Here is a 22,405-nt window from a genome sequence, read left to right as displayed (position 1 = left end):
TTTATATCCGGAAAGATTGTTTTTAATTTTCTTTCTTATTTTCTTGTCAGTTTAAATAGGTATGCCCTAGAGGATTGTAGCTAGGTTATTGTCATGTTTTGCGTTTGATTTTTTTAATACTGTTTTGTGTCCATTTTCACATTGAAATGTTGGCATATTGCCAAGTAAACATAGCTACCATCTCACTTGCGACTGTGTATATATTTGGTCTTGCCAAGGACTGGACAGCCAGAAATTATGTGGTCAATAGCAGATTTAAGTTGGCTGAGAGAGAAGGGTGCAGTCAAATAGATAAGTTAGTAGAGACTACCTTATGAGAGGTCAACAGTTCAAATCCTTACTTGGCATTTCAAAGTATTTCTTAAAATAACACTGAAATAGTAAGGTCTAGCAGTTAAAGTGTTGGGCTCCCAACATAAGGTTTATGTGTTCAATTCTTATTTCTTTATTTCCCACAGGGGGCTAAACACAGAGGGGACAAACAAGGACAGACAAAGGGATTAAGTTGATTATATTGACCCCAGTGTGTGACTGGTACTTAATTTATCGACCCCAAAAGGATGAAAGGCAAAGTCAACCTCAGCGGAATTTGAACTCAGAACATGATGGCGGACAAAATACTGCTAAGCATTTCGCCCTGCATGCTAACGATTCTGCTAGATTGCTGCCTTCTTGTGTTCAATTCTGGGACTGAGCAGTACATTGAGGCCCTTCATTTAACATTGCTCCAGTCTGTTCACCTGAAAAGGAATACTAAGTATGGGTGCATCTCTCTCTGTCTTTCTCTCTTTCTCTCTCTTTCACTCTTTCTCTTTACATGCCAGTACTACATAAAGGTGCCTAAGCCACTACCTAGTAAAAAGCACCTGTGCCAATTCCACATATGATGCATTCTCACCAGTTCCACATAAGAAGCACCCCTGATGGCGCCATGTAAAAAGTACTCATGCCAGTGCCACATACAAAGCACCCGTGCCAAATCCACATCTAAAGTATTTGTGCTGGTGCCACATAAAAAGTCATCCTATACACTCTGTAAAGTGGTTGGCACTAGGAAGGGTAACCAGTCATAGAAACCATGTGGAAACAGACAATTGGAGCCTGGTACAGCTTCCCAGCTAACCAGCTCCTACCAAACTATCCAACCTATACCAGTGTGAAAAATGGACATTAAATGATTACAAAGATGATGATACTTATCTATCTATTTGTCTGTCTGTTTATGTATGTATGTATGTATGTATGTATGTATGTATGTATGTATGTACGTATGTATGTATGTATGTATGTATGTATGTGGGTCTTAATACAGCCTTGCCCCAACCCCTTAAAACTCTTGCAAATCTAAAAATTACTTCTCATCTCCTTGAAAAACTATACATTTCACCTCACAGGCTTATGAAAAACTTTAAAATTCATTTTTATCATTTCATAAATCTTTAAAATTTAGCCCCCATCAGCTTATGAAGTATGCAATTTATCTCTTATGCTCTTAAAACAAAACCTTAAATTTATCTCTTATTTAAATTTATTGCTCTTTAAAAATTGTCTGAAAACCAGAGCTAAGCACCATGCTTTGAAAGAACCATTGTACATATATATTTAGAAAACCAGAGATTGTGAATTGAAATCAGGGCATTTCTGGACAGAACACGTTATTCTACTTTACCCTAGTTCACATAACTGTGTTTTGATATAGAGGAGAAGAGAAAACAGATCATTTGGTAGGTATAGCCATTGATAGCAATTCTGTTCCATTTGTTTCTTATCTGATGAAGACCATAGTACTGCAGACTAAAAAGCACTTTCAGTTTGTGGATTCTATATATTCTCAGTACATTACAATATGGGGTATTTTGTGGCTTGTAAAGGAGGAGTAGCAGATATGTAGTAATCTGATCAAAGCATGTTCCATTTGCCTCTTATCTGATTACTATGAAAGCTAAAAAGTAATGAGAGCTAAAATGTACCTTGAGTTTTTAGATTATATATATTTTTTTTTTATTACTTTACAACAGGCACAAGCATATGTGGAAGGAAGTTTGCTTTCTAACCAAATGGTTCCATGTTCAGTTCGACTGCATGCCACCTTGGGCAAGTGTCTTCTATTATTGCCTAAGGCCAACTAAAATCTTGTGCAAAGAAACTGGAAGAAGCCTGTTCTCCTTCCGGTCTTTCAAAATGTGACCTCGTGTGTACCGTTGGCAATTTTTTTTCCTCTGTCTTCCCTTCTCTGGATCTTTCCTTCTCCTATGTTTCCGACGAAGAGCTCCGCTCGAAACGTTAAACCCTCCTTCTTCCCTTCTTTCCTGAGCGTCCAATAATACTATATTTGTTCCACGTCCTCGCGTTGTTGTATTTTTTTGTGTTTTCTTGTTTGGATTAACTATACTCTTTCTTTTTACTCTTTTACTTGTTTCAGTCATTTGACTGCGGCCATGCTGGAGCAACGCCTTTAGTCGAGCAAATCGACCCCGAGACTTATTCTTTGTAAGCCCAGTACTTATTTTATCGGTCTCTTTTGCCGAACCGCTAAGTGACGAGGACGTAAACATACCAACATCGGTTGTCAATCAATGCTAGGGGGACAAACACAGACACAGAAACACACACACACATATATATATATACATATACGACAGGCTTCTTTCAGTTTCCGTCTACCAAATCCACTCACAAGGCATTGGTCGGCCCGGGGCTATAGCAGAAGACACTTGCCCAAGATGCCACGTAGTGGGACTGAACCCGGAACCATGTGGTTGGTAAGCAAGCTACTTACCACACAGCCACTCCTGCGCCTATATATATATTATATATATATATAGGTATCAAGTTAGAGGAGTTTAATACCTCTAAGGGATAATTAAATCCAGAGTCGCTCCTGGTTATGAGCTGGGTAGGTACAGTCTTTTGAAAGATTGCACGGTAGCAAGTGGTTCAGTTGGTAAACCGAAGTTTAGGTTATATAAGAGAAGAAAATGGATATAATAACAATGGAAAACTCATGGTTTACGCTGGCATCTCTGCTTCTTACTTCTTTGTTACCTATTTAATTAAAGATATGTCAGCATAAACCATGAGTTTCCCATTGTTATTATATCCATTTTCTTCTCTTATATATAAATAAAATGTATGTAAATATGTCCAACCCATGCCAGCTTGGAAGGCGAATGTTAAACAATGATGATGATGATACACATATATACACATCTACACACACACACACACATATGCATGTGCATGTGCAAGTGTCCATTTATTTCCCACTGTTACTTGACAACCAGTTTTGGTGTGTTTACATCTTCATAACTTAACGGTTCAGCAAAAGTGACTGATAGAATAAGTACCAGGTTTTTAAAAATTATAAGCACTTAGGGTCAACTCATTTGAGTAAAATCCTTCAAGGCAATGCCCCAGCATGGCCACAGTACAATGATTGAAACAAGCAAAAGATGCATTAGAGATTACTTATAGCTTGCAGGAAGTCAAAGATATTGGGTCAGAATTTGACTAATTATCTATTCTTTGCAATTTTCTTTTTATAAATTAGTCAGAGAAAGAGAGAAAGTACCCATGACTTTAACAGGACCTCACTCCTTTGCTGATCTGTAAAATCGCCAGTATCTTTGATGCTCAGCTTGAGCATGAAACATTCAGACTACACTGTCGAATGTATTGCTTGTTTATTAATATTGTTCCAAATTAATAATGCATTATCTCATAGCTTCAAGATTTTAATGAAGTGATTATTTTTAGAATGATGTTGTAAGGTAAGTGTGCAGTCAGATGTGGTCAGTTTGAATATGGAGCTGGTTGAATATTTGGGTTGGATATGGCTAGTTTAAATGCTAAAGTAGTAAAAATGTTGATGGACAGAGAATTCCAATGTGCTACACTTCTGGTCATGAGGGAATGGATAAAGAGTATATTCAGTAAGGGATCTGTGAGATCTGAGACCCCCACCTTCGGTCATGACACAGACCATGGGATTGCACCTAGAAAGTTACCTTCCCAGGCACAAGTCCGAGCAAGGTTGTTTATGGAAGATCAGTAGTCGCCCATGCATACCGGCCTCCCCTCTCCACACCACCAGTGTTATCCAAGGGAAAGGCATCAGTAGATAACAGCTTGGCACCTGTGATGTTGCAACTCATTTCTACAGCTGAGTGAACTGGAGCAACATGAAATAAAGTGTCTTGCTCAAGAACACATGCAGCCTGGTCTGGGATTCGAGCTCACAACCTCACGATCATAAGCTCGGTGCTCTAACCACTGAGCCATGTGCCTTCACTGATCAGTGAGATAAGACATAGTAAGAGTGATGGTAGAAGAGACTAGTGGAATGAATGAGTGTAACTGATAAGGGTGCACAACTAGTTTGTATAGAAGGGGGACTATTATAATAGTGATAGCAGAGTCAATGAGAAGAAACAGCTGCACCTATATGATAAGTGGTACAGATTGGATAAGGAAAGAGAAGAAAAGGCATAGATGTGAGGTAGGAATTTGTAGTGAATCCTGGCGGTCATGTTAGGAAGCAAAATGGAAAAGGGATTTAACGAGAGTAATCTCCCTTGAGCTTCTAGAAAGTTCTTAAGCATTCTGGAAGTTTCTGGTTTAGGTGGACGTCGGGGACTTCCGGTTCATCCTTTATATAAAAGAAGGAATTTCTAAATTTGCACCATTGAATGCCTGTTGATTCTTCAACATGCATTGGGTCAAGCTGCCACATTTACACACCAGCTCACGTGCACGTTCGCCTCACTTACTTGGAGACATGTGATTGCAAACAGAATATATATTTCTTTACTGCCCACAAGGGGACAAACAAGGACATACAAAGGGATTAAGACGATTACATCGACCCCAGTGTGAAACTGGTACTTTATTTATCGACCTTGGCGGAATTTGAACTCAGAATGTAACGACAGACGAAATACTGCTAAGATTTTCGCCCGGCACGCTAACGTTTCTGCCAGCTCATGTAATGTTATAAACTTTCCTTCAATTAACCTTATATGTTAACGCATTACCTCCAGTCATAAATATGTCATGATTTATTATAAACGTCTCACGAAATCCTATTTTCTTGTTACTATGTACAAGATGGTGACCCCTTTTTCTCTCATACTCATTAAATTACAGTGTGTCATTTAATCGACATTACCACTACAAAATGGTAACCCTGACACCACAATAAATTGAATAATGACCAACTGAATGGTCTTTTTTTTTTTAGAATGACTATGTACAAGGGTGTGCTGAAAAGTTCCTGGGGTTAAGGGTATTGTGTAAAGCCTTGTTGGAGGCCCTAATTTCTGAGTTCTTTTACAGGGCTTAGAAGAAATGAAAGGTTGCTGCAATAAGTTTGCGAATCCGAGAGGGAAATGTGTTCAATAAAATCATAATTAACTGATCTCCTGTATTTCTTTTTACCCAAAGCCAGGAACTTTTCAATACATTCTTATAGGCGCAGGAGTGGCTGTGTGGTAAGTAGCTTGCTAAACAACCACATGGTTCCGGGTTCAGTCCCACTGCGTGGCATCTTGGGCAAGTGTCTTCTGCTATAGCCCCGGGCCGACCAATGCCTTGTGAGTGGATTTGGTAGACGGAAACTGAAAGAAGCCTGTCATATATATGTATATATATATATATATATGTATGTGTGTGTGTTTGTGTGTCTGTGTTTGTCCCCCTAGCATTGCTTGACAACCGATGCTGGTGTGTTTACGTCCCCGTCACTTAGCGGTTCGGCAAAAGAGACTGATAGAATAAGTACTGGGCTTACAAAGAATAAGTCCCGGGGTCGATTTGCTCGACTAAAGGTGGTGCTCCAGCATGGCCGCAGTCAAATGACTGAAACAAGTAAAAGAGTAAAGAGTATATGTTAGTGTGTGTGCATGTTTGTTTATGTGTATGTATTTTTGTGTGCATGCATGCATGTGTGTGTGTGTTTGTGTGTGTGTGTGTTGGCATAATTACTTCAAATATGTGAGCAGTACTTCATATGGGTCTTACTCCTGCATCAAGATATTTTCACACCTCCCATATCATCTAATATTACATGAGAGGAGAGGTTTATGAAAATTGAAAAAAAGTGGGTAAACAAATTGCTGTGTTTCATAATAATAAAATGGTTTTAAACTTTATAAATTTGTTTCATACATAGACAGAAACTGAAAGAAGCCTGTCGGATATACATGTGTGTGTGTGTGTGTTTGTGTGTGTTTGTCCCTCCCAACATCACCTGACAACCGGTGCTGGTGTGTTTACGTCCCCGTAACTTAGCAGTTTGGCAACAGAAACTGATAGAATAAGTACTAGGCTTGCAAAGAATAAGTTTTGGGGTCGATTTGTTCATCTAAAGGTGGTGCTCCAGCATGGTCACAGTCAAATGACTGAAACAAGTAAAAGAGTAAAAGAGTAAATGTTCTATAGAAATATTTGCCGGCACTGATTTTTGTTACGATGTTTTATATCCCAGATGCCAGATGTAAGCAAACAATGAGATTGAAGATGAAAAACTGGTAATGGACATATATTGAACTTATCCACTCTTTGTAGATAAGCATTATTATTTTGTTGTCTTTTTCTCAGGATATCCTCCATCCACTATCCACATAACAGGGTGAAACTCTAAAGTGAATTTATCAGAAGTAGTGGGGGAGCATCATAACCATGTATTGAGAGGAATTCTTTGGGGTTTGGATAATTCACCTTTGGAAACAGGGATGTTTCGTTCAACATCCTTAATCCTTATTCAAGGACCTTTTGAGTGGGATGAGCTACTCGACCTGAAGAAAATTCTAATTGGACCCCACCTGCAAGGTCATGCACTGCTTATCTTGATATGAAATCACATCGAGCACATATGGTTGTGATGCATGTGCCTGGTGTGCCCTTATCAGACGGGTAGTCATGATGGGTATGCTGGGCTTTGTATATTTTACCCCGGTGTCACTTTGATGGCATGCACTGCTCTCTCACTCAATAATAATAATAATAATAATAATAATAATAATAATAATAATAATGGTTTCAAATTTTGCCACAAGGGCAGCAATTTTGGGAGAGGTGATGAGTCAATTACATTGACCCAGTGTTCAACTGGTACTTATTTTATTGACCCGGAAAGGATGAAAGGCAAAGTCAACCTCGGTGGAATTTTAACTCAGAATGTAGCAATGGGTGAAATATCACAAAGCATTCCGTCCAGCATGCTAACAATTCTGCCAGCTCACCACCTTTATACTACTACTACTAACACTAATAATGATAATAATAATAATAAGAAGAAGAAGAAGAAGAAGAAGAAGAAGAAGAAGAAGAAGAAGAAGAAGAAAGAAGAAGAAGATAAATTATGATAATAATAATAATAAATGCCCTGATGCAGTACCAGGCAGTGGCTCTCATGGCTTCTGATCTTAACTGATTGCAAGTGTTATCATGTACATTGTTTTGTCTTGGTATAAAAGATGGGCTACAGCAAATATTCTGCTCAATACCACAGATTTGCTTGTCAGTTGTTTGACCTTAACCAGTTGAGCATGTCCCTTAGTGGCTGATGATATGTGCATCTCTGATCACGAGCAGTAGTGTGTTGAGAGGGATTCTTTGGGGTTTGGATAATTCACCTTTGGAAACAGGGGTGTTTCGTTCAACATCCTTAATCCTTATTCAAGGACCTTTTGAGTGGGATGGGCTACTCGACCTGAAGAAAATTCTAACTGGACCCCACCTGCAAGGTCATGCACTGTTTATCTTGATATGAAATCATGTCGAGCACATATGGTTGTGATGCATGTGCCTGGTGTGCCCTTATCAGACGGGTAGTCATGATGGGTATACTGGACTTTGTATCTGAAATTTTGGGGGAGGGGACCAGTCAATTACATCAACTCCAGTACTCAACTGGTACTTAATTCCTCAACTCCAAAAGAATGAAAAGCAAAGTCGACCTCAGTGAAATTTGAATCCAGAATGTGAAATACCACTAAGCAGATGAAATACCACTAAGCATTTCATCTGGCTTGCTAACAATTCAGCCAGCTCATCACCTTAATAATAATAATAATAATAATATAATAATAATAATAATAATAATAATAATAACAATAATGATAATAATAGAAATAGTCCAACAAAAAACAGGTGGTTCTGATTAACATGATTATCTAAAGCAGATCAGTCTGGTATTGGTTACTAGAGGTCACTAGTCAATAAAGGAAGTTTCTACATTGTCACTGAGAATGTTAGAAATAGCAACCAAATCCCTGTTGGATCTTGCTGAACTGCCTTGAAAAACAAAACAAAAAAAGAAAAAGGAAGGGGAGGGCATGGAAATGCATAAAAAAGATTTAAACTGTGTCATGGTTGGAACAACTTTGAATGTAGGTCTGAACTTTGGCTAAAAAAGGAGGAGGAGGATAAGACAAAAGAAAGAGACAAAGAAGAATAAGACAGAGGAGGAGGAGGAGGAGGAGGAGGGATGCAGAAAAAATGACTAATTTGGTATTGACTAAGCTTAAAATTTAGGCCTTCAGAACTTTGTCCAGTTTTGTAAAAACTATTCTTTTTATTTACATCTCTCCTTGGTTTTGCTCTGAGAATAATGTGACCTTTGTATGGCAGATCATAATACTATGAGAACTTGTTTGTGATCGTGTCTGTGCATGCGTGTGTGTGTCTATGCATGTGCGCATGCATGTGTGTATCTATATGTGTAATATATATATATATATATATATATATATATCGTGATGTATATTTGCCATTTAAATATGGCTAACCCCTAAGGGTGGATGCTACTGTAGTTTGTAGCCCCAGGAGGACACCTCCTCCAGCTGGCTTTAGACACACTTTCTGTGTCTTATCAGTGTTTGCAAAGGGAAGACGGGAAGGATGTCTTACCTTTGCAAACACTGATAGGGCTCAGAAAGTGTGTCTAAAGCCAGATGTAGGAGGTGTCCTATTGGGGCTCCAAACTACAGTAGCATCCACCCTTAGGGGTTAGCCATATTTAAATCGCAAATATACGTCACGAAGTGTTGCAGCTACTGTTTATAACTTGCTCTAAGATTTATTATATAAATATATATATATATATATATATATAATATATATATATATATATATCGTGATGTATATTTGCCATTTAAATATGGCTAACCCCTAAGGGTGGATGCTACTGTAGTTTGTAGCCCCAGGAGGACACCTCCTCCAGCTGGCTTTAGACACACTTTCTGTGTCTTATCAGTGTTTGCAAAGGGAAGACGGGAAGGATGGCTTACCTTTGCAAACACTGATAGGGCTCAGAAAGTGTGTCTAAAGCCAGCTGGAGGAGGTGTCCTCCTGGGGCTACAAACTACAGTAGCATCCACCCTTAGGGGTTAGTCATATTTAAATGGCAAATATACGTCACAATGTGTTGCAGCTACTGTTTATAACTCGCTCTAAGAGTTATTATATATATATATATATATATATATGCATGTATATGCATGTGTATATTTATGATTGTCTGTATGTATGTATATATGTATGTGTGTATGTAAGCATGTATGTATGTTTGTATATGTATGCATGTATATGTGTATGCAAGTGTATGTGTGTTCACGTATATGTGCATGATATATGTACCTTGGTATGATGTATGTACCTATGTGGGTTGGGCTTCACAGAGGCAAAGTGGCAAAGTTCCTTTCAAATGATGGGCTTCACAGAGGCAATGACCAAGATCTTTGGCATTATGTCATGCTTCAGAAGGAGACCCATCAAACCGAGAAAAATTGTAGTCGTGGCAGATACTGGTGTCACCTAAATGGCACTTGTGCCGGTGGTGTGTAAAAGCACTCATTACACTCTCGAAGTAGTTGGCATTAGGAAGGGCATCCAGCCATAGAAAACCATGCCAAATCAGACTGGAGTCTTGTGTGGCCTTCCAGCTTACCAGCCCTGATCTAACCGTCCAACTCAAGCCAGCCAGCATGGACAAAGGACATTAAATGATGATTATGATATGCATGTATGTAGATGTATTTGTATGTATGCACTATATATGTTAGTGTATGTTATATATATGTATGTGTATGTATGTATCTATCTATGTATATGTGTATGTATATATATATGTAGGTGCACTTGACAACCAATGCTGGTTTGTTTACATCCCTGTATCTCAGCAGGTCAGCAAAAGTGACTGATAGAATAAGTTGCAGGTTCAAAATACAAAAATAAGTACTGGGACCAATTCATTTGACTAGTAGTTCTTCAAGATGGTGCCCCAGTATGGCCATAGTCTAATGTGTGGTAAGAAGTTTTCTTCCCAACCACATAGTTCTGAGTTCAATCACACTGCATGGTACGTTGGGCAATTGTTTCGTACCATAACCTAAGGCCAGCCAAAACCTTGTGAGTGGATTTAGTACATGGAAACTAAAAGAAGCCTGTCATCATCATCATCCTCATTGTCATCATCATCATCATCATTGTCATCATTATCATATAATGTCCGTTTTCCATGCTGGCATGGGTTAGACAGTTTAACTGGATATGGTAAGCCAGAGAACTGCACCAGGTTCCAGTCTGTTTTGGCTTGATTTTTATGGCTGGATGCCCTTCCTAACACCAACCACTAGGAGCCATTTATGTGTCACCGGCACAGGTATCTTTTATGTGTCAACAGCATGGTTGCCTTTTTACATGTCACCATCACGCATGCCTCCCACATGTCACTAGCACGGGTGCTTTTTAACATATCGCTGGTACAGGTACCTTTTACATGTCACTAGCATGGATGTCATTCTCATGTCACCAGTACTCCTTTATTCCTTTACTTGTTTCAGTCATTTAACTGTGGCCATGCTGGAGCACCGCCTTACAACGGGCTTCTTTCAGTTTCCATCTACCAAGTCCACTCACAAGGCTTTGGTCAGCCCAAGGCTATAGTAGAAGACACTTGCCCAAGGTGCCACGCAGTGGGAGTGAACCCGGAACCATGTGGTTCGTAAGCAAGCTACTTACCACACAGCCACTCCTACGCCTATTACTAGGCCACAACCACCATTCCACTAAGATTGAAATGTCTTCTCAAGCACAGTAAATTGCCAGAAGACCCGGTCACTTATCATCACCTCTGTGAGACTCAACATCCGAAGATTACATTTCACCATTTTATTCCACATCTTCGTAGGTCTACCTCTTTTGCAGGTTCCTTCCACAATTAGAGATCAGCGCTTCTTTATGCAGCTGTTCTCGTCCATATGCATCACGTGACCATACAGTCTTCTCTCTTGTGCACTTCGTCCGATGCCTCTTGTACCCAATTTTTCTCTCTTAAGACATGCTCTATCATACATGCACATATAGGTGCAGGAGTGGCTGTGTGGTAAGTAGCTTGCTTACCAACCACATGGTTCCGGGTTCAGTCCCACTGTATGTCACCTTGGGCAAGTGTCTTCTACTATAGCCTCGGGCCGTCCAAAGCCCTGTGAGTGGATTTGGTAGATGGAAACTGAAAGAAGCCCATCGTATATATATATATATATAGATATATATATACACATACACACACACAATATATGTATATATATATGTGTGTGTGTGTGTGTATGTTTGTGTGTCTGTGTTTGTCCCACCAAACATCGCTTGATGCTGGTGTGTTTACGTCCCTGTCACTTAGCGGTTCGGCAGAAGAGACCGATAGAATAAGTACTAGGCTTACAAAGAATAAGTCCTGAGGTCGATTCGCTCAAGTAAAGGCTGTGCTCCAGCATGGCCACAGTCAAAATGACTGAAACAAGTAAAAGAGTAAAAGGGTATATGTATATCAATCAATGTGTGTGTGTGTGTCTTTAGGTCTGTCTCTGTTCCCACCACCACCACCACTTGATAACCAATGCTGGTTTGTTTGCATCCCTATATCCCAGCAGGTCAGCAAAAGAGACTGATAGAATAAGTAGCAGGTTTAAAATACAAAAATAAGTACTGAGACCAATTCCTTTGACTAGCAATTCTTCAAGGCGGTGCTCCAGTATGGCCATAGTCTAATGAGTGAAACAAATAAAGACAAAAAATAAAAGATGTACATATACGTTTATGTGTGTATGTATGTATGGATGGATGGATGTATAAATGGATGGATGGATGAATAGATGTCTGTGCATGTATTATGTATGTATATATGGATGGATGTGTGTATGTATGGATGGATGTGTGTATGTATGGATGGATAGATGTGTGTATATATGTGTGTGTGCATGTATGTATGTATTTGTGTATGTATGTATGTGTGCATGTATGGATAGATGTGTGTATATATATATATGCATAGACATATGTGTGTATATATGTGCATGTATGGATGTGCATGTATGGATAGACGTGTGTATATGTATGTTTGTATAGATAGACAAATGTGTGTGTGTATGTATGCATGTATGTATATATGGATAGTGTGTGTGTATATATATGTGCATGCATGTATGTATGTGTAAATGGATAGATGTGTGTGTGTGTGTATATGTATATGTATGTATGGATAGACGTGTGTGTGTATATGTATATGTATGTATGGATAGACGTGTGTGTGTATGCATGTATGTATGTATGAATAGAAGTGTGTGTATATATATGTGCATGTATGTATGTTTGTATGGATAGACAAGTGTGTATTTAAATATGTGTATGTATGTATGCATGGATAGACATGTGTATGTATGCATGTATGTATATATGTATGTATGGATAGAAGTGTGTGTATATATATGTGCATGTATGTATGTGTGTATGGATAGACATGTGTGTATATATATATATATATATGTGTATGTATGTATGCATGGATAGACATGTGTATGTATGCATGTATGTATGTATGTATGGATAGAAGTGTGTGTATATATATGTGCATGTATGTATGTGTGTATGGATAGACATGTGTATATATATATGTGTGTATGTATGTATGCATGTATGTATATATGTATGTATGGATAGAAGTGTGTGTATATATATGTGCATGTATGTATGTGTGTATGGCTGGCTGGATGGTTTGTTGGTTGACAGTTGGAATGTATAATAAATAATCCCTTTGCAACAAGTTGAAGAAGATGCCAGTCAGATTAACTAACACGGAGGAAAAAAACCCTGGCTTCATCTGGCATAGATTAACTAGATTAAGTAAGTAAAGAGATTAAAGTAAAATAAAATAAATAACAGCAAATGATTAAAAAAAAAGAAAACAAATAGAAATAATAAAAGAAAAAAACAATATGATATAAGCATAACAAGAGCTATAATTAGAATGAAAACATGGTGGTGGTGGTGGTGGTTGTAGTGGTGGGGTCGTTATCATCATTGTAGTCATCGTAGTAGTCATGATAATGATGATGATAATAATGATGGTGATGATGATGGTGCTAGTGATGATGGTGATGTTGCTGGTGGTCATGCTGGTGATGATGATGGGAGTGATAGTGGTGGTGGTGGTTGTGGTGGTGGTGGTGGTGGTGGTCATGGTCATCGTTGTTGTTGTTGTAGTGGTGATGGTGGTAGTACTGCTGTTGCAGCTGATGGTTGTGGTGGTGGCAGTGGCAGCTGTGGTGGTGGTGGCGACAGCGATGGTGGTAAGGGTGGTGGTGAGGATTTTTCTCAACTTAGCTAAGAGTGTGAAGGTCATCCGAAACTAATGTCAAATAAATCAAACAGGAAATACAAGAGACAGCTGATTGTGATAAGAATCCAACAGCTCCAGGGTATATGAGTTTATGTGTGTGTGCATGTGTGCATGTGTGTGTGTGTGAGTGTGTGTGTGTGTGTGTGTGTGTGTGTGTGTGAGAGCATCATCATCATCATCATCCTCATCAGCCTCAACATCAATATTTTTGTTCTCTCCTGATGCATAATATACAACACTTGTCTTCTTCCTCAGCACCACCATCGGTTACATTTCTACAGTTCTGTCCATTTCTGCATGCTTCTAGAACCTGATAGCAACCACTGCAGAAGATAAGCATGGGGCTTTCAGGGTTTCCAAGCCAAATGGTTTCAGGTTCGATGCTGCTGCATATCGCAGTGGTCAAGTGTCTTCTGTTATAACCATGGATTAGCCAAAGCCTTGTGAGTGAATTTGGTACACAGAAACTGTATGAAAACCTCTCATATACATATACATATATATATATATATACTCTCTTTTCTCTCTTTTACTCTCTTTTACTTGTTTCAGTCATGTGACTGCGGCCATGCTGGAGCACCGCCTTCAGTCGAGCAAATCGGCCTCAGGACTTACTCTTTGTAAGCCTAGTACTTATTTCTATCGGTCTCTTTTGCCGAACCGCTAAGTTATGGGGACGTAAACACACCAGCATCGGTTGTCAAGCGATGTTGGGGGAACAGACACATACACGCAAACATATACACACACACATATACATATATATATATATATATATATATATATATATATATATATATATACGAAGGACTTCTCTCAGTTTCCATCTACCAAATCCACTCACAAGGCTTTGGTCGGGCCGAGGCTATAGTAGAACACACTTGCCCAAGGTGCCATGCCGTGGGACTTAACCCGGAGCCATGTGGTTGGTAAGCAAGCTACTTACCACACAGCCACGCTGTAAAGCTTTCTTTTGCTACTGTTGTATCTGTCTATGATGACAGTTGTTGCTCTGGCAGGTATTGTTACATTCCGAAGTCATTGATAGAATGATTCTATCTGGCACTATACGACCCCACCAGTCATACAGTGTTAATATCCTCAAAAGGTTGGATCGTTATAGCGTTCACTCAGTATCATATAATTACTATATCAGCACAGACATGACTATCAACACAGCCTGCACGTACTTTCAACCTTTTCAACATTCTTTTTGTCGACTGGCTACTGGTCTATTTATAATGGCTGGCCACTGCCACTTTTTACTGGGAGGGGTGTATAGTTTCACTATACAACATCTCTCCTTTTAATTATTTTATTTAACAATCAATTCCTTTTATTCACCCCACCTCCTTTTTTTATATACTCAATATATTTTCTTCTTAGGGATTCTTCTTAGGAATTCAGTGTTCTCCTTTTCCTTGTATGCGTGGTTTCAACTTCTTGTAATGATGTTGGAACCTGAAAAGTGTCACATAGCCAATCCATTGGTATTTCTACTCTTGTTGGTTCCTTTTCTATAACTCTTTCCTTAAGCTGATTTCTATGTCTCCTTTCCATTCCATTTCTGCTTCTTACACCATACCTCATTCCTCCTGTGTATGTTACAATTTCTCCTTCTTCCCAGTATTGCTTGCCAGTTTTTTGTCACCAATTCTAAAGAATTTTGGTATGTCTTTACTAACATGTATCTTTTTATTCACTGGTAGCAGTTTATCAAATACTGACTTCACCTTTCTAGCAAACATTAATTCTGCTGGTGAACTTCCTTCTGGTGCATTTGAGTTTCGAGCTACCCTGTATACCCTTAAGAATTGTTGGATCACAACCTCGTCCATGGCTTCCTTATTAGCTTTCTTTAAAGCTCTCTTAAAAGTGTCCACGAACCGTTCGAGCCTTCCATTCAATCTAGGGAGATACAGTACTATAGTTTTATGTTCTAACATGAATATCTTGCAGAATCTTTTAAACTCACAGGAAACAAATTGTGTTCCTTTATCAGAGACAATTATATCTGGTACATCAAATCTTGCGAACAGCTCATGTAAGAAGTTTATTACTGTATACGAGGTTGGTCATTTACACTTCGCGACCTCAGACCCATTTTGTGTAGCTGTCCACTACTATTAAATAACTATATCCATTTACCGGGCCTGCAAAATCGATATGCAATTAGGACCATGGTATTTTCACTTCCAGCCAAGGTTCATATTTTGTAGTTGGTAGTTTTGCTGACAGTGTACATCTTCTGCAGCCTTTTACTAGGTTTTCAACTCACTTGTCCATGCTTGGACAGTATACTAAACTTTGCATCAGTGCTTTCATTCAAGAGATGCCTGGGTATCCCACATGAAGCTCTTTTAGCATTCTCTTCTGTAATGTCTGTGAAATGACCACCCTCTGAACATACATTAGTACACCATCACATTCATATCTTGGCAGTTCTTTGCATCAGACCTTTTTTTTATTTCCTTTTGTCGACCACAATTTTCTTTTCATCTCATTAATAAATTTGCCATTTCTCGCATTTCTTTTTATTTCTTCCAAAGTTACTGGTAGTTCACGCACAATGTTCCACATCACTTTTTTTGTTTCAGTTCATCAACCTCATTCAATCATTTGACTACTATTGCATAAAGCGCTTATGGGTATATCCTTTAAATTAAATTTCTCCATACATTCAGTGCTAAATAAATTCATGGATTTTTTCAACACATAACCATTCACTTTTTTTGGTTTGACCTTTGAACATTATGTTACAAACACGTTTGCCCGTAAAATATAATTTTCCTCCTGTAACACCATATGCTATTTTGTTTGAACTACATACTTTTGGTTTATTCATTTGTTCCCATGTTTTTCTTATTTATGATTGTGATATCACTTCCCTCGTCTAATTGCATTCTGACGCTCGTATTTTCAGTTTTCACATTCACAAATTTTCTGTTTTTTGTAGTCACAACTTTTTCTGCTGCCAAACTATTTATTTTTCCATTTTCCTACCATTCTAGTTTTGCAGTGCAATTTTATATGTTCTGTAAACCCACAGTGAAAACACTTTGCTTTTTTATATGGGCAATCTTTTTTCAGGTGCATTCCACCACATGCCATACATGGGTCTACAACCTGATTTTTTTCTGTTTTTTCTGCAACATTTTATTTGTCTTCCAACATTTTTGCACTGGTCTTATGCAGAAACACTCTTTCCATTAAATTTCTTCCATGTCATGCCTTAATTTTAATATCCTGTCACACTCTTCAGACAGTTTCTGCAATGTCAAATCCTGGTTCATTTCCAGTTTTGACAGAATTTTTGTTCGGATTTCTGCATCACTTCTATCTGTCAATCCTTGTGCAAAATTCAAGCACTTGAAAGAACCTGGAGTAAACACATCTAACCTAAATCTCTTACATTCTTTGTTGACTCTGCCTGTGTAAGTAGTGAAATCTTCACTCTTTTCTATGCTTAAACATTTCCATCTGATATTAGGCAGTGAGCTCTTTTCACTAAACATTTTGCACAAAATGTCAACTGTGTCAGTGAAATTTATGTCAGACACTTTTTTGGCCATATGTAGTAACTATACTTCTCATGCTCTGCTGTCACTAGATTTCTTAACACTAGATAGGTTTTCATTTCCAATCCTGATATTCTTTTTCAAAAATTTATTGAAATCTTCAAAAGTAAGCCTTGAAGGTTACTCCTTCTTCAGGGTCATATTTTAATTCACTTATGGAATTTGCTACATAGACAGGTGAAACTGTATTCTCCAGTTTGGTTATCAACTTCATTAGTTTTACTATTTGCTGCTGCAATCCTTGTTGTTCTTCTCATTGTTCCTTGAGTTGTTATTGTTGCTGTTTCTGCAACTAAACTATCTTAGCTAACAAGTCTTCCATACTTAATGATTTTCCACAGTTTGCACAACAAGATTCTTGTTTCTTTTTGCCAAAGTATTTAATTTTCCACATGAATTAGTTTAAACTTTCCGTGTGAATGTTCTTTTTTTCACTCCGCGTAAATTTGTTTTTCCTTATTGCCACTATTATGAGATGGCCTTTTACCAGTGTTATATCAGTCGTTGATGATGATTGTTGCTCTGACAGATATTGTTATATTCCAAAGTCATTGATAGAATGATTCCATCTGGCACTGTACACCCCCCCACCAGTCATACTCTGTTATTATTCTCAAAAGGTTGGATCATTATAACGTCCAATCAGTATCACAGTGTAATTACTTGTTGTTGTGACCCCCTTCAGTCATGAATGACCATGGGATTGTACCTAGAAAGTTACCCTCGGAGGCATAAGTCTGAGCAAGGTTGATTATGGAAGACCAGCAGTCGCCCACGCATACCTCTCCATGCCACAACAACGATCTCTTGGGGCTATAAAGCTACAGTAACACCCCCTCCCCTATGTGGTTAGCCATGGGAAAGACAAAGGCCAATACAGCTTGGCACCAGTGACGTCGCAGCTCATTTATTAACGTGCAAGTGGCTGAGCACTCCACAGACACGTGTACCCTTAACGTAGTTCTCGAGAAGATTCAGTGTGACACAAAGTGCGACAAAGCTGGCCCTTTGAAATACAGGTACAACAGAAACAGGAAGAAAGAGTGAGAGAAAGTTGTGGTAAAGGAATACAGCAGGGATCACCACCACCCCCTGCTGGAGCCTTGTGGAGCTTTAGGTGTTTTTGCTCAATAAACACTCACAATGCCCAGTCTGGGAATCAAAACTGCAATCCTATGACCGCTAGTCCGCTGCCCTAACCACTGGGCCATTGCTCCTCCACAGTATAATTCTATATCAACACAAACATGACTATCAGCACAGTCTACACATACTTTCGAACTTCTTGATTTTCTCTGTTGACCAGCTACAGGTCTATTTATAATGGCTGGATCCTACCACTTTATAATGGGAAGTAAGTACAGTTTCACTATATAACAATTTTATAATGTACTAACAGTATCGCCCGGCATTGCTCGGGTTTGTAAGGGATATAACTATATAAGCATTTTTAGAGATGTAAAGTATAATAGCCATCTCAATATGGCTAACCACAAAGGGGGGGTGTTACTGTAGCTTTTTACGTTTTGAGATTTAAATAATAAATTTTTAGAGAGTTACTTCCCTTATATATGCCAAAAATGCATTAAAAATGGGAAAAATTGATGGTAAATTTTTTTTTAAATCGTAGACTCATCGTAGACGCGCGCTAATACCCAGAAGGGCTCGATATGAATCACGACTATAAGATACCCGGTTTTGGTTAAACTGCACCGCAAAATGTGGGAGTAGTTAGGAATCTAAATCGTAGGAGACAGACAGCACACAACCTCACTTTTATATATAAAGATAAATAGAGCCTGAAAGATTGCTTGAAGATGCAGGGTGTATTTTACAAATATGCTTGTTCAAGTATCATAAAAACATGAAGCTATTAGTAGCTCATTTGGTTGTGTATTTATTTAATTTGATATATATATATATATATAATCATCATCATCGTTTAAGCTCCTTCCATGCTAGCATGGGCTGGATGGTTTGGCGAGAACTGGTCAAACAGAAGCCTGCACTATACTTTTGTGTCTGCATTGGCATGACTTACAAATTTCCTACATCAATATATATATGTGTGTGTGTGTGTGTGTATACATATATATACGTATACATACATACATACACATATATATATATATATATATATATATATATCATACAAAGAAGGATGGAAAATTATACCTCTTTTGAGTTTCATATATGTATATATATATATATATATATATATATATATATATATATATATATTTAAACACAAAAAGAGGTGAGCCTTAACAGATCACCTTACATGCTAGAAGGAACAGTCAAAACGTCCTTCTAGCATGTAAGGCAATCTGTTATGGCTCACCTCTTTTTTGTGTTTAAGTGTACATATATATATATATATATATACATGCATACATATATATATGATTTGAACTTAGAACTGGCCCTCTTTCATTGATTCATAGTACAGGTGGTCTGTAGGCAGCCCTGAGATGATACATGTGCAGCGTTGTGTTCTTACTGGTTGGTGGGGTTTGTTAGAGGTAAAATAGACTGGAATCCAGGTAGAACTGGCATAATCCATGATGTGACTAATATACTTTTTATTTGTCACTGGGCAAGTCATTGGAAAGAAATTCGGCAAAGCAGGACATGGCTGTCCTCAGATCCAGAGAGTATGAGCTTTTTTAAAGTTCAAGAGAGATGGATGTTCTTTTTGTTGCATGATTACAAACTGAAGATCAAAAATGATCAAATTAACATAAGCAAGCAGGAATGAAAATTTAGGGGAAAAAAATTGAAATTTAGAAAAAAATATTTCTCAGTATCATAATCGCTTTATATTTTAGCTCTTTACCATTTGAACCAGCCAGATATTATCCATGTTTTTTATGTTGAAAATGACAAAAAGCATTAAAATGTCCGGCGTCAAATAAGTCATGTATTGAATCGGTGATACCAAATAGGTAGCGCTAAAACTTCTATGCCAAAATGTCTCATACTGCACTTCAATGTTTTTCAATATACATAAAGGCGGGGAGCTGGCAGAAACCGTAGTACGCTGGACGAAATGCTTAGTGGTATTTCGTCTGCTGTTACGTTCTGAGTTCAAATTCTACTGGGGTCAACTTTGCCTTTCATCCTTTCGGGGTTGATAAATTAAGTACCAATTATGCACTAGGGTCGACGTAATCAACTTAATCCCTTTGTCTGTCCTTGTTTGTCCTCTCTGTGTTTAGCCCCTTGCGGGTAGTAAAGAAATAGGTATTTTGTCTGCCGTTATGTTCTGAGTTCAAATTCCGCCGAGGTAGACTTTGCGTTTCATCCTTTCGGGGTCGATAAATTAAGTACCAGTTATGCACTGGGGTCGATGTAATCGACTTAATCCCTTTGTCCTTGTTTGTCCCCTCTATGTTTAGCCCCTTGTGGGCAAATAAAGAAATAAACGTTTTTCAATGTCATGTGAACTTGTAACATCTATTTTGTTTTTTCTTTTTTTGTGTATTTCCAGGTTGTGATGCTTTCTGCTATTCAACCATTGAAGAAACTTTGCAAAGCTGCCTCACAGATTCTATTACATTCTCGATGAATCCTAATGATTTACTTCGGACAGAGATCAATAACCTATCACGTAGTCAGATGAAGGAACTTTGCCAGTATGTATCTAATTGCTTTGTCTATCTGTCTGTTTGTCTTTCTCACCAGTTCTCTCTCTCTCTCTCCTCTCTCTCTCTCTCTCTCTCTTACTCTTCGTACGTAAATACACACACACACACACAGAGCTACACATATAGATATGCACAGATACACACATGCATATACATAAACATACATATGCCATGTGAGCTAACCAACAACTGTGTACATTTTTCACCAAAATCTATTTTCTCTAGACTTTTCCTTTCTATTTTTACCTCTTTTTCCCTTCCTCTCTTCCCATTTTATTCAGCAGATGGACAATGTCCAAAACATCATAATTAACTCTTTCCAGTTATTAGAGTATCAAGTTAATAATTGTGATTGTGAGCCTGTCTCTTTTACTCTCTTATTAATTTTAGAGTTTTCCTCATCATAAAATTGACTGCTTTTACTGCTACTAAGAAGCTCAATCTACCCTTACAAAAATTTATTTAATCAATAGATATAAGTGCAGGAGTGGCTGTGTGGTAGGTAGCTTGCTTACCAACCAAATGGTTCTAGGGTCAGTCCCACTGCATGGCACCTTGGGCAAGTGTCTTTTACTATAGCCTTGGGCCAACCAAAGCCTTATGCTTGGATTCGCTAGTTGGAAACTGAAAGAACCCAGTCACATATATATTTATAAGAATTTTTTATGTAATAAGATAAAAAAACCAAGGCTGTATAGATATTAAAGCATTTATAGACTGAAGGTCTCTTACAGCTGTTTCTAGGATATTAATTAATAATATCCCTTCATCAGAGACGGTGTGAGAGGAAAATTAAGTCATAGTTAGTTTAGATGTGATACAAAATAGAGAGTGAGGTGGAGGAAAGAAAATAGATGCAAGATATGTATGGGTATTGAAGTTGTAAATACATTTTTAGGCATAATGGTATACATGCAATATTCCAATATCCTTTGAATAAAATCCAAAAGTCCAACAGAGTTTAATATGAGTCCTTCCAAATATATATTTCTTTACTACCCATAAGGGGCTAAACACAGAGGAGACAAACAAGGACAGACAAAGGGATTAAGTCGATTCCATCGACCCCAGTGCATAACTGGTACTTAATTTATCGACCCCGAAAGGATGAAAGGCAAAGTCAACCTCGGCGTAATTTGAACTCGGAACATAACAGCAGACGAAATATGGCTTTGCATTTCGCCCAGCGTGCTACCGTTTCTGCCAGCTCGCCGTCCTTCCAAATATAGAGTTTATAAGCAATGTAAGATTCCCTTATGAGTGAGATCCAGCAGATTTTTAAACTTGGTCATTCCCAGTAGGGAATTTATATACAATGTTGTAGAGTCAAAGGTTTGTATTTAAAATGATCTAGAAATAGGGAGTTTATTAGTATGGTTAAATTGAAAACATTGACCACATTTAGATGGTGCTTTTTATGTGCCACTGGTACAGGAGCCATTCAGGGGTCACTGGATCGACCACATTCGGATGGAGCTTTTTACATGCTACCGGCACGGGAAGCC

General features: G+C 38.2%; 1 protein-coding gene across 1 annotated transcript in view; it reads left to right on the top strand.

The window, feature by feature from the left end:
- Positions 1-22,405, top strand: part of LOC115212335 — an 85,813-nt gene that overhangs the window by 50,037 nt on the left and 13,371 nt on the right. Inside the window, exon 2 of the mRNA XM_029781199.2 lies at positions 20,744-20,888. Coding sequence (XP_029637059.1) covers positions 20,744-20,888 — 145 coding nt within the window. The remainder of the gene's footprint in view (positions 1-20,743; positions 20,889-22,405) is intronic.

This window comes from Octopus sinensis, linkage group LG5, assembly GCF_006345805.1.
Source record: "Octopus sinensis linkage group LG5, ASM634580v1, whole genome shotgun sequence".
Lineage (NCBI taxonomy): Eukaryota > Metazoa > Mollusca > Cephalopoda > Octopoda > Octopodidae > Octopus > Octopus sinensis.
Note: the sequence above shows the minus strand (reverse complement) of the source record. Positions and strands in the feature narration are given on the sequence as shown.